Here is a 12,482-nt window from a genome sequence, read left to right as displayed (position 1 = left end):
TTTACAAGAAATACATTGGCGGCAAACTCCGTAGCTTGCTAGCTTGTTTGCGCAGGCTTTCGGAGACTCTTATTTTGAAAGCGCAGGCGCGATGGAGCGGCACTTTTATTGTGAAGACAGGAACTGTGCAGTCAGTCTTTAGGCTTTTGACGGGGTGTATGGTTATAATAAAAAATGGTCTTTTTTCCTTCACACTTTTGATTGATTGATTGGAACTTTTATTAGTAGTTTGCACAGTACAGTACATATTCCGTACAATTGACCACTAAATGGTAACACCCCAATAAGTTTTTCAACTTGTTTAAGTCAGGTCATGTGACCGCCTGGCTCTGTTTGATTGGTCCAACGTCACCAGTGACTGCATCTGATTGGTGGAACGGAGTGAACGTCACCAGTGACTGTATTTGTTGAAACGCAGGCACTATGAAGGTCTGTCTGACAGACCAAAACAAACAAAGCGTGCATTAACAGATTGATAAAAATTAGTAGCGAGTAGCGAGCTGAATGTAGATAAAAGTAGCGGAGTAAAAGTAGCGTTTCTTCTCTATAAATATACTCAAGTAAAAAGTATGTTGCATTAAAACTACTCTTAGAAGTACAATTTATCCCAAAAGTTACTCAAGTAGATGTAACGGAGTAAATGTAGCGCGTTACTACCCACCTCTGTATATATATATATATATATATATATCCTTAATAATAATTGAATCCAGAGGCAAATTCACACATTATTGGCTGTTACAAGCGGCCCTCTTGGATGTGGCCCTCAATGAAAACGAGTTTGACATCCCTGATCTAGTGGTATGACGAAGAATCACTTAATGAAGTATTGAAACACAGTGTTACTGTTCAAACTGTGTACAATGTTACAATGGCCCCCCAAAAAACCTAAAACTCTGTCTTGTTTTTAATGAATATCTAGGCCTACTATGCTACTGTATTTCCATGCTGGTCATTATGGTGGTATTTGGAGTGTTTTCTGAGGTGGTTCTTAGTGAATAGAAAAGTCTATATCTTATTTAATTCTAACATGTTCTTTTGTCTCTCATTCAACGGAAATAAGCGCCAAAGCATGTACTTGTGTGTAAGCACATGCAATCAGTGGTATCCTTACGCTCATGTTGAAGTGAACAGTATCGGGGCTGTTCTCCAGCGTGAACCTCTCCAGTCTCTTCTGCCTCTCCTGAAACATACGAGAGCCTCGATTGGACGGCAGGTTGAGCTCCTCCATCATCACGTCTCGCGGAACGCTCATCTTCTTTCCCAGATTCAGACGCTCTGACATGACATGAATGCGCTTTAACAAGATACACGTAGAAGCATGTGCTGCATGGCTATTAGGAGACCCTGCAAAAATGCAATGCGACATTTAGCCGGGGGGGACCTTTGGCCAAACACTCACTTTTAATTTCTTCTTTATGAAGCAAATGAAGGCGGCTATATTAAAGAAGATAAAGCTTTTTAAAAGCCTTACAGAGCTTTGTGCTCACTGCTTGTTTCTTATCTGTGCACAGCAGAGACACTGAAATAGCCTGAAGATGATGATGTCAGGGGGTGTATAATGTTTGTTGTGGTCCAGGGTTGCATGGGGTAACGAGACATATAAATAGGAAACCCGGGATGAAAGGCTCTCCAATGAAAGAATGGCATCATTTCCTGCACGTAAGTGTACGCCAGCCTTTGAGGAGCAGCCTGGGCATGACATTGACTGGTGGGAGTCACATTTTGCTGAGGTTAGGGCAGTGGTTCTCAAACTTTTTTTTGTCATCCCCCACTTTGGACAAGAGGGAATTTTCAAGCCCCACCTGCCCCCATCACCCAAACAGAGCGCTAATGCCAAGCTTTAACATTTTCAAATTTATTGAACATCAAGTTGTATACGTTCAAGCTCAATAACATAAAATAACATCAAGTTCAATAATAAATCAAATAACTGTGCAGCTGTGGTATAACTTGCATCAAGTTCAATAATAAATAAAATAACTTCCATCAAGTTTAATAAATAAAACAAAAGTGTTATAACTTGCATCACGTTCAATAATAAATCAAAAAAAGTGTTATAACTTGCATCAAGTTCAATAATAAATCAAATAAAAGTGTTATAACTTGCATCAAGTTCAATAATAAATCAAATAACTTGCATCAAGTTCAATAATAAATCAAAAAAGTGTTATAACTTGCATCACGTTCAATAATAAATCAAATGAAAGTGTTATAACTTGCATCAAGTTCAATAATAAATCAAATAACTTGCATCAAGTTCAATAATAAATCAAGAAAAGTGTTATAACTTGCATCAAGTTCAAAAATAAATTTAAAAAAGTGTTATAACTTGCATCACGTTCAATAATAAATCAAAAAAAGTGTTATAACTTGCATCAAGTTCAATAATAAATCAAATAAAAGTGTTATAACTTGCATCAAGTTCAATAATAAATCAAATAAAAGTGTTATAACTTGCATCAAGTTCAATAATAAATCAAATAACTTGCATCAAGTTCAATAATAAATCAAAAAAAGTGTTATAACTTGCATCGAGTTCAAAAATAAATTTAAAAAAGTGTTATAACTTGCATCACGTTCAATAATAAATCAAAAAAAGTGTTATAACTTGCATCAAGTTCAATAATAAATCAAATAAAAGTGTTATAACTTGCATAAAGTTCAATAATAAATCAAATAAAAGTGTTATAACTTGCATCAAGTTCAATAATAAATCAAATAACTTGCATCAAGTTCAATAATAAATCAAAAAAAGTGTTATAACTTGCTCACGTTCAATAATAAATCAAAAAAGTGTTATAACTTGCATCAAGTTCAATAATAAATCAAATAACTTGCATCAAGTTCAATAATAAATCAAAAAAAGTGTTATAACTTGCATCAAGTTCAAAAATAAATTTAAAAAAGTGTTATAACTTGCATCACGTTCAATAATAAATCAAAAAAAGTGTTATAACTTGCATCAAGTTCAATAATAAAATTAAAAAAAGTGTTATAACTTGCATCACGTTCAATAATAAATCAAATAAAAGTGTTATAACTTGCATCAAGTTCAATAATAAATCAAATAACTTGCATCAAGTTCAATAATAAATCAAAAAAAGTGTTATAACTTGCTCACGTTCAATAATAAATCAAAAAAAGTGTTATAACTTGCATCAAGTTCAATAATAAATAAAACAAAAGTGTTATAACTTGCATCAAGTTCAATAATAAATCAAAAAAAGTGTTATAACTTGCATCAAGTTCAATAATGAATAAAACAAAAGTGTTATAACTTGCATCAAGTTCAATAATAAATCAAATAACTTGCATCAAGTTCAATAGTAAATACAATAAAAGTGCCACTTTGCAATCTTCGCAAAAAAAAACAGGAGGAGCTATGCATTTGGCAAGACAGGGCAAGTGACAGCACTTTTCCCCGGGAGAGCCACCTTGCTTCACTGTGAAACAGCACAGCTGTATGATCAGCTCCCATTTCCTCACACAGTGCAGAGAACAGTCGCACTTTCAGTGGTCGTGTTTTGATCAAATTTACCGCGCTCACAACATGTTAAAACCTCATTGAGTTCGGGGCTGAGCTGCCTTGACGCGAGTGCTTCCCGGTGAATGACACAGTGTGTGCCCGTCACATTTTTGTTTCTCTGCAGGCGCTGGCTCTGGCTCTTGCTCGACGACCTTTGAGGTGTGAGTCACAAATGTATATATTTGTGTAATTGTGATCCACACATTAGCCTGCTACCCATCCGCGCGAATGTTTGTTCCGCTTAGCCCCGCCCCCATTAGTTACTGTTGCTATGTCTGTCAAACTTTCGCTCGTACCGAGAAATATAAAGCCTACAGTAAAAATAAGTACCGGTAATTTCCATTTATTTATATAGCGGATTTCACAGACAGAATCACAAAGTGATTTACAGTGTGTATAGAAAATGAAAGCATAGTAAAAAAAATAATCTAAGAATATAATAATAAAAAAAACATTTTAAAGTGAAATTTCCTCCCGTTCCTCGCGCCCCACCTGTCATGTCTCTATTCCCCACCAGTGGGGCACGCCCCACACTTTGAGAAACGCTGGGTTAGGGGAAGGCTGTTCCAAAGCTTAGCTGTCGGGTACCACTGGAGGACAAACCAGCCAATGGGACACTGCCTGCTGGAATGTTTGCAGAACATATCAGAGCTTCTGGGATATCAGTGGACAATCACTTAAGTGCCTCCAGGCAAATTATTATTATTAGGGCCCGCATGGCCCATTCTATAAGGACTCCCAAAGGGAGTCCTTATGCAATGGGACATAAGGACCTATTGAATTTGTAAGGTTTTATTCTTTATTCTTTATTCTTCCGCCGCCACATTAAACTGTAATTTGACCCACTTAACATGCTTCAAAACTCACCATATTTGACCCACACATCAGGACTTGCGAAAATTGCCTTTTTAAAAAAAAAAACGAACCACAAAACTCAAAATTGCGCTCTAGCGTCCCCTAGGGGAAAAAAAAACTAGACTGCCTGTAACTCCCACTAGGAAGGTCGGAGAGACATGAAACAAAAACCTCTATGTAGGTCTGACTTAGACCTACATTTCATAATTAGGGCCTGCATGGCCCATTGTATAAGGACTCCCAAAGGGAGTCCTTATGCAATGGGACATAAGGACCTATTGAATTTGTACGGTTTTATTCTTTATTCTTTATTCTTCCGCCGCCACATTAAACTGTAATTTGACCCACTTAACATGCTTCAAAACTCACCATATTTGACCCACACATCAGGACTTGCGAAAATTGCCTTTTTAAAAAAAAAACCGAACCACAAAACTCAAAATTGCGCTCTAGCGCCCCCTAGAAAAAAAACAAAACTAGACTGCCTGTAACTCCCACTAGGAAGGTCGGAGAGACATGAAACAAAAACCTCTATGTAGGTCTGACTTAGACCTACATTTCATAATTAGGGCCCGCATGGCCCATTGTATAAGGACTCCCAAAGGGAGTCCTTATGCAATGGACATAAGGACCTATTGAATTTGTAAGGTTTTATTCTTTATTCTTTATTCTTCCGCCGCCACATTAAACTGTAATTTGACCCACTTAACATGCTTCAAAACTCACCATATTTGACCCACACATCAGGACTTGCGAAAATTGCCTTTTAAAAAAAAAAAACGAACCACAAAACTCAAAATTGCGCTCTAGCGTCCCCTAGGGGAAAAAAAAACTAGACTGCCTGTAACTCCCACTAGGAAGGTCGGAGAGACATGAAACAAAAACCTCTATGTAGGTCTGACTTAGACCTACATTTCATAATTAGGGCCTGCATGGCCCATTGTATAAGGACTCCCAAAGGGAGTCCTTATGCAATGGGACATAAGGACCTATTGAATTTGTACGGTTTTATTCTTTATTCTTTATTCTTCCGCCGCCACATTAAACTGTAATTTGACCCACTTAACATGCTTCAAAACTCACCATATTTGACCCACACATCAGGACTTGCGAAAATTGCCTTTTTAAAAAAAAAACCGAACCACAAAACTCAAAATTGCGCTCTAGCGCCCCCTAGAAAAAAAACAAAACTAGACTGCCTGTAACTCCCACTAGGAAGGTCGGAGAGACATGAAACAAAAACCTCTATGTAGGTCTGACTTAGACCTACATTTCATAATTAGGGCCCGCATGGCCCATTGTATAAGGACTCCCAAAGGGAGTCCTTATGCAATGGACATAAGGACCTATTGAATTTGTAAGGTTTTATTCTTTATTCTTTATTCTTCCGCCGCCACATTAAACTGTAATTTGACCCACTTAACATGCTTCAAAACTCACCATATTTGACCCACACATCAGGACTTGCGAAAATTGCCTTTTAAAAAAAAAAAACGAACCACAAAACTCAAAATTGCGCTCTAGCGCCCCCTAGGAAAAAAAAAAACTAGACTGCCTGTAACTCCCACTAGGACGGTCGGAGAGACATGAAACAAAAACTTCTATGTAGGTCTGACTTAGACCTACATTTCATAATTAGGGCCCGCATGGCCCATTGTATAAGGACTCCCAAAGGGAGTCCTTATGCAATGGGACATAAGGACCTATTGAATTTGTAAGGTTTTATTCTTTATTCTTTATTCTTCCGCCGCCACATTTAACTGTAATTTGACCCAGTTAACATGCTTCAAAACTCACCATATTTGACCCACACATCAGGACTTGCGAAAATTGCCTTTTTAAAAAAAAAACCGAACCACAAAACTCAAAATTGCGCTCTAGCGCCCCCTAGGAAAAAAAAAACTACACTGCCTGTAACTCCCACTAGGAAGGTCGGAGAGACATGAAACAAAAACCTCTATGTAGGTCTGACTTAGACCTACATTTCATAATTAGGGCCCGCATGGCCCATTGTATAAGGACTCCCAAAGGGAGTCCTTATGCAATGGGACATAAGGACCTATTGAATTTGTAAGGTTTTATTCTTTATTCTTTATTCTTCCGCCGCCACATTAAACTGTAATTTGACCCACTTAACATGCTTCAAAACTCACCATATTTGACCCACACATCAGGACTTGCGAAAATTGCCTTTTTAAAAAAAAAAACCGAACCACAAAACTCAAAATTGCGCTCTAGCGCCCCCTAGGAAAAAAAAAAACTAGACTGCCTGTAACTCCCACTAGGAAGGTCGGAGAGACATGAAACAAAAACTTCTATGTAGGTCTGACTTAGACCTACATTTCATAATTAGGGCCCGCATGGCCCATTGTATAAGGACTCCCAAAGGCAGTCCTTATGCAATGGGACATAAGGACCTATTGAATTTGTAAGGTTTTATTCTTTATTCTTTATTCTTCCGCCGCCACATTAAACTGTAATTTGACCCACTTAACATGCTTCAAAACTCACCATATTTGACCCACACATCAGGACTTGCGAAAATTGCCTTTAAAAAAAAAAAAAAACGAACCACAAAACTCAAAATTGCGCTCTAGCGCCCCCTAGGAAAAAAAAAACTAGACTGCCTGTAACTCCCACTAGGAAGGTCGGAGAGACATGAAACAAAAACCTCTACGTACCGGTAGGTCTGACTTAGACCTACATTTCATAATTAGGGCCCGCATGGCCCATTGTATAAGGACTCCCAAAGGCAGTCCTTATGCAATGGGACATAAGGACCTATTGAATTTGTAAGGTTTTATTCTTTATTCTTTATTCTTCCGCCGCCACATTAAACTGTAATTTGACCCACTTAACATGCTTCAAAACTCACCATATTTGACCCACACATCAGGACTTGCGAAAATTGCCTTTTTAAAAAAAAAAACCGAACCACAAAACTCAAAATTGCGCTCTAGCGCCCCCTAGGAAAAAAAAAAACTAGACTGCCTGTAACTCCCACTAGGAAGGTCGGAGAGACATGAAACAAAAACCTCTATGTAGGTCTGACTTAGACCTACATTTCATAATTAGGGCCCGCATGGCCCATTGTATATGGACTCCCAAAGGGAGTCCTTATGCAATGGGACATAAGGACCTATTGAATTTGTAAGGTTTTATTCTTTATTCTTTATTCTTCCGCCGCCACATTAAACTGTAATTTGACCCACTTAACATGCTTCAAAACTCACCATATTTGACCCACACATCAGGACTTGCAAAAATTGCCTTTTAAAAAAAAAAAACCAACCACAAAACTCAAAATTGCGCTCTAGCGCCCCCTAGGAAAAAAAAAACTAGACTGCCTGTAACTCCCACTAGGAAGGTCGGAGAGACATGAAACAAAAACCTCTATGTAGGTCTGACTTAGACCTACATTTCATAATTAGGGCCCGCATGGCCCATTGTATATGGACTCCCAAAGGGAGTCCTTATGCAATGGGACATAAGGACCTATTGAATTTGTAAGGTTTTATTCTTTATTCTTTATTCTTCCGCCGCCACATTAAACTGTAATTTGACCCACTTAACATGCTTCAAAACTCACCATATTTGACCCACACATCAGGACTTGCGAAAATTGCCTTTTAAAAAAAAAAAAACCGAACCACAAAACTCAAAATTGCGCTCTAGCGCCCCCTAGGGAAAAAAAAACTAGACTGCCTGTAACTCCCACTAGGAAGGTCGGAGAGACATGAAACAAAAACCTCTATGTAGGTCTGACTTAGACCTACATTTCATAATTAGGGCCCGCATGGCCCATTGTATAAGGACTCCCAAAGGGAGTCCTTATACAATGGGACATAAGGACCTATTGAATTTGTAAGGTTTTATTCTTTATTCTTTATTCTTCCGCCGCCACATTAAACTGTAATTTGACCCACTTAACATGCTTCAAAACTCACCATATTTGACCCACACATCAGGACTTGCGAAAATTGCCTTTTTAAAAAAAAAAAACGAACCACAAAACTCAAAATTGCGCTCTAGCGCCCCCTCGGAAAAAAAAAAACTAGACTGCCTGTAACTCCCACTAGGAAGGTCGGAGAGACATGAAACAAAAACCTCTACGTACCGGTAGGTCTGACTTAGACCTACATTTCATAATTAGGGCCCGCATGGCCCATTGTATAAGGACTCCCAAAGGGAGTCCTTATGCAAAGGGACATAAGGACCTATTGAATTTGTAAGGTTTTATTCTTTATTCTTTATTCTTCCGCCGCCACATTAAACTGTAATTTGACCCACTTAACATGCTTCAAAACTCACCATATTTGACCCACACATCAGGACTTGCGAAAATTGCCTTTTTAAAAAAAAAACGAACCACAAAACTCAAAATTGCGCTCTAGCGCCCCCTAGGGAAAAAGAAACTAGACTGCCTGTAACTCCCACTAGGAAGGTCGGAGAGACATGAAACAAAAACCTCTATGTAGGTCTGACGTAGACCTACATTTCATAATTAGGGCCCGCATGGCCCATTGTATAAGGACTCCCAAAGGGAGTCCTTATGCAATGGGACATAAGGACCTATTGAATTTGTAAGGTTTTATTCTTTATTCTTTATTCTTCCGCCGCCACATTAAACTGTAATTTGACCAACTTAACATGCTTCAAAACTCACCATATTTGACCCACACATCAGGACTTGCGAAAATTGCCTTTTAAAAAAAAAAAACGAACCACAAAACTCAAAATTGCGCTCTAGCGCCCCCTAGAAAAAAAAAAAACTAGACTGCCTGTAACTCCCACTAGGAAGGTCGGAGAGACATGAAACAAAAACCTCTATGTAGGTCTGACTTAGATCTACATTTCATAATTAGGGCCCGCATGGCCCATTGTATAAGGACTCCCAAAGGGAGTCCTTATACAATGGGACATAAGGACCTATTGAATTTGTAAGGTTTTATTCTTTATTCTTTATTCTTCCGCCGCCACATTAAACTGTAATTTGACCCACTTAACATGCTTCAAAACTCACCATATTTGACCCACACATCAGGACTTGCAAAAATTGCCTTTTTAAAAAAAAAAACGAACCATAAAACTCAAAATTGCGCTCTAGCGCCCCCTAGGAAAAAAAAAAACTAGACTGCCTGTAACTCCCACTAGGAAGGTCGGAGAGACATGAAACAAAAACCTCTACGTAGGTCTGACTTAGACCTACATTTCATAATTAGGGCCCGCATGGCCCATTGTATAAGGACTCCCAAAGGGAGTCCTTATACAATGGGACATAAGGACCTATTGAATTTGTAAGGTTTTATTCTTTATTCTTTATTCTTCCGCCGCCACATTAAACTGTAATTTGACCCACTTAACATGCTTCAAAACTCACCATATTTGACCCACACATCAGGACTTGCGAAAATTGCCTTTTTAAAAAAAAAAAACGAACCACAAAACTCAAAATTGCGCTCTAGCGCCCCCTCGGAAAAAAAAAAACTAGACTGCCTGTAACTCCCACTAGGAAGGTCGGAGAGACATGAAACAAAAACCTCTACGTACCGGTAGGTCTGACTTAGACCTACATTTCATAATTAGGGCCCGCATGGCCCATTGTATAAGGACTCCCAAAGGGAGTCCTTATGCAAAGGGACATAAGGACCTATTGAATTTGTAAGGTTTTATTCTTTATTCTTTATTCTTCCGCCGCCACATTAAACTGTAATTTGACCCACTTAACATGCTTCAAAACTCACCATATTTGACCCACACATCAGGACTTGCGAAAATTGCCTTTTTAAAAAAAAAACGAACCACAAAACTCAAAATTGCGCTCTAGCGCCCCCTAGGGAAAAAGAAACTAGACTGCCTGTAACTCCCACTAGGAAGGTCGGAGAGACATGAAACAAAAACCTCTATGTAGGTCTGACTTAGACCTACATTTCATAATTAGGGCCCGCATGGCCCATTGTATAAGGACTCCCAAAGGGAGTCCTTATGCAATGGGACATAAGGACCTATTGAATTTGTAAGGTTTTATTCTTTATTCTTTATTCTTCCGCCGCCACATTAAACTGTAATTTGACCAACTTAACATGCTTCAAAACTCACCATATTTGACCCACACATCAGGACTTGCGAAAATTGCCTTTTTAAAAAAAAAAACGAACCACAAAACTCAAAATTGCGCTCTAGCGCCCCCTAGAAAAAAAAAAAACTAGACTGCCTGTAACTCCCACTAGGAAGGTCGGAGAGACATGAAACAAAAACCTCTATGTAGGTCTGACTTAGATCTACATTTCATAATTAGGGCCCGCATGGCCCATTGTATAAGGACTCCCAAAGGGAGTCCTTATACAATGGGACATAAGGACCTATTGAATTTGTAAGGTTTTATTCTTTATTCTTTATTCTTCCGCCGCCACATTAAACTGTAATTTGACCCACTTAACATGCTTCAAAACTCACCATATTTGACCCACACATCAGGACTTGCAAAAATTGCCTTTTTAAAAAAAAAAACGAACCATAAAACTCAAAATTGCGCTCTAGCGCCCCCTATGAAAAAAAAAAACTAGACTGCCTGTAACTCCCACTAGGAAGGTCGGAGAGACATGAAACAAAAACCTCTACGTACCGGTAGGTCTGACTTAGACCTACATTTCATAATTAGGGCCCGCATGGCCCATTGTATAAGGACTCCCAAAGGGAGTCCTTATACAATGGGACATAAGGACCTATTGAATTTGTAAGGTTTTATTCTTTATTCTTTATTCTTCCGCCGCCACATTAAACTGTAATTTGACCCACTTAACATGCTTCAAAACTCACCATATTTGACCCACACATCAGGACTTGCGAAAATTGCCTTTTTAAAAAAAAAAAACCGAACCACAAAACTCAAAATTGCGCTCTAGCGCCCCCTAGGAAAAAGAAAACAACTAGACTGCCTGTAACTCCCACTAGGAAGGTCGGAGAGACATGAAACAAAAACCTCTATGTAGGTCTGACTTAGACCTACATTTCATAATAGTATATTGTCGGGCTAAAATCAACAGGAAGTTGGCAATTCCCCCTTCAAGACAAAAAAGTACTAAAAACAGTAACTTTTGCCTCTTTGAGCTGTAATTTGACCCCCTTAACACGCTTCAAAACTTACCAAACTGAAGGCACACATCAGGACTGTCAAAAATTGCGATCTTATAAAAAACCTAACCCCAAATCTCAAAATTGCGCTCTAGTGCAATTTTTGAATAAAACGCAGAAAAAACTGCTGCTCGGAAGAAAAAAATGACAAAACTGCCTGTAACTCCCACTGGGAAGGTCGGAGAGACATGAAACAAAAACTTCTATGTAGGTCTAACTTAGACCTACATTTCATAAATCGACAACCCTCAGCAAAAATCAACAGGAAGTTGGCAATTCCCCCTTCAAGACAAAAAAGTACTAAAAACAGTAACTTTTGCCTCTTTGAGCTGTAATTCGACCCCCTTAACACGCTTCAAAACTCACCAAACTGAACGCACACATCAGGACTGGCAAACATTGCGATCTTATGAAAAAACCTAACCCCAAATCTCAAAAATTGCGCTCTTTTTGAATAAAACGCAGAAAAAACTGCTCCTCGGAAGAAAAAATTGACAAAACTGCCTGTAACTCCCACTGGGAAGGTCGGTCAGACATGAAACAAAAACCTCTATGTAGGTCTAACTTAGACCTACATTTCATAAATTGACAACCCCCAGCAAAAATCAACAGGAAGTTTGCTATTCCCCCTTCAAAACAACATTTTTGTAAAAACCGGTCACCTTTCTTCAAACATTATCTCCTCTGAGCGCGTTTGTCGTTTCGGCTTCAAACTAACACAGGAGAGAGATTGAACCCTTCTGATTAAAAGTTGGCGAAAGAGTTTTGATACCTGCTCCGGTTTTGATTTTATGACCCTTCAAAGAACCACTGCGCTGATGCTGCTGTTTTTTCAAGATGGCTGCTTAAAAGCAGGAAGCACCAGCGTGCCCACACAATGCAGACAAGGTAGGTACACTAGACAAAAGTATTGGGACACTTAGGACTAAAACTGGACAAAAGCTTTGGACACTTAGGACTAAAA

At 38.7% G+C, this 12,482-nt stretch overlaps 1 protein-coding gene across 1 annotated transcript in view; it reads right to left on the bottom strand.

The window, feature by feature from the left end:
• The window catches only part of LOC133576959 (myozenin-2-like), a 51,559-nt gene that overhangs the window by 31,796 nt on the left and 7,281 nt on the right, over nucleotides 1–12,482 (bottom strand). Inside the window, exon 3 of the mRNA XM_061930399.2 lies at nucleotides 1,115–1,278. Within this exon, the coding sequence (XP_061786383.1) occupies nucleotides 1,115–1,278 (164 nt within the window). The remainder of the gene's footprint in view (nucleotides 1–1,114; nucleotides 1,279–12,482) is intronic.

This window comes from Nerophis lumbriciformis, linkage group LG36, assembly GCF_033978685.3.
Source record: "Nerophis lumbriciformis linkage group LG36, RoL_Nlum_v2.1, whole genome shotgun sequence".
Classification (NCBI taxonomy): Eukaryota; Metazoa; Chordata; class Actinopteri; order Syngnathiformes; family Syngnathidae; genus Nerophis; species Nerophis lumbriciformis.
This window is presented reverse-complemented; position numbering and strand designations above follow the sequence as displayed.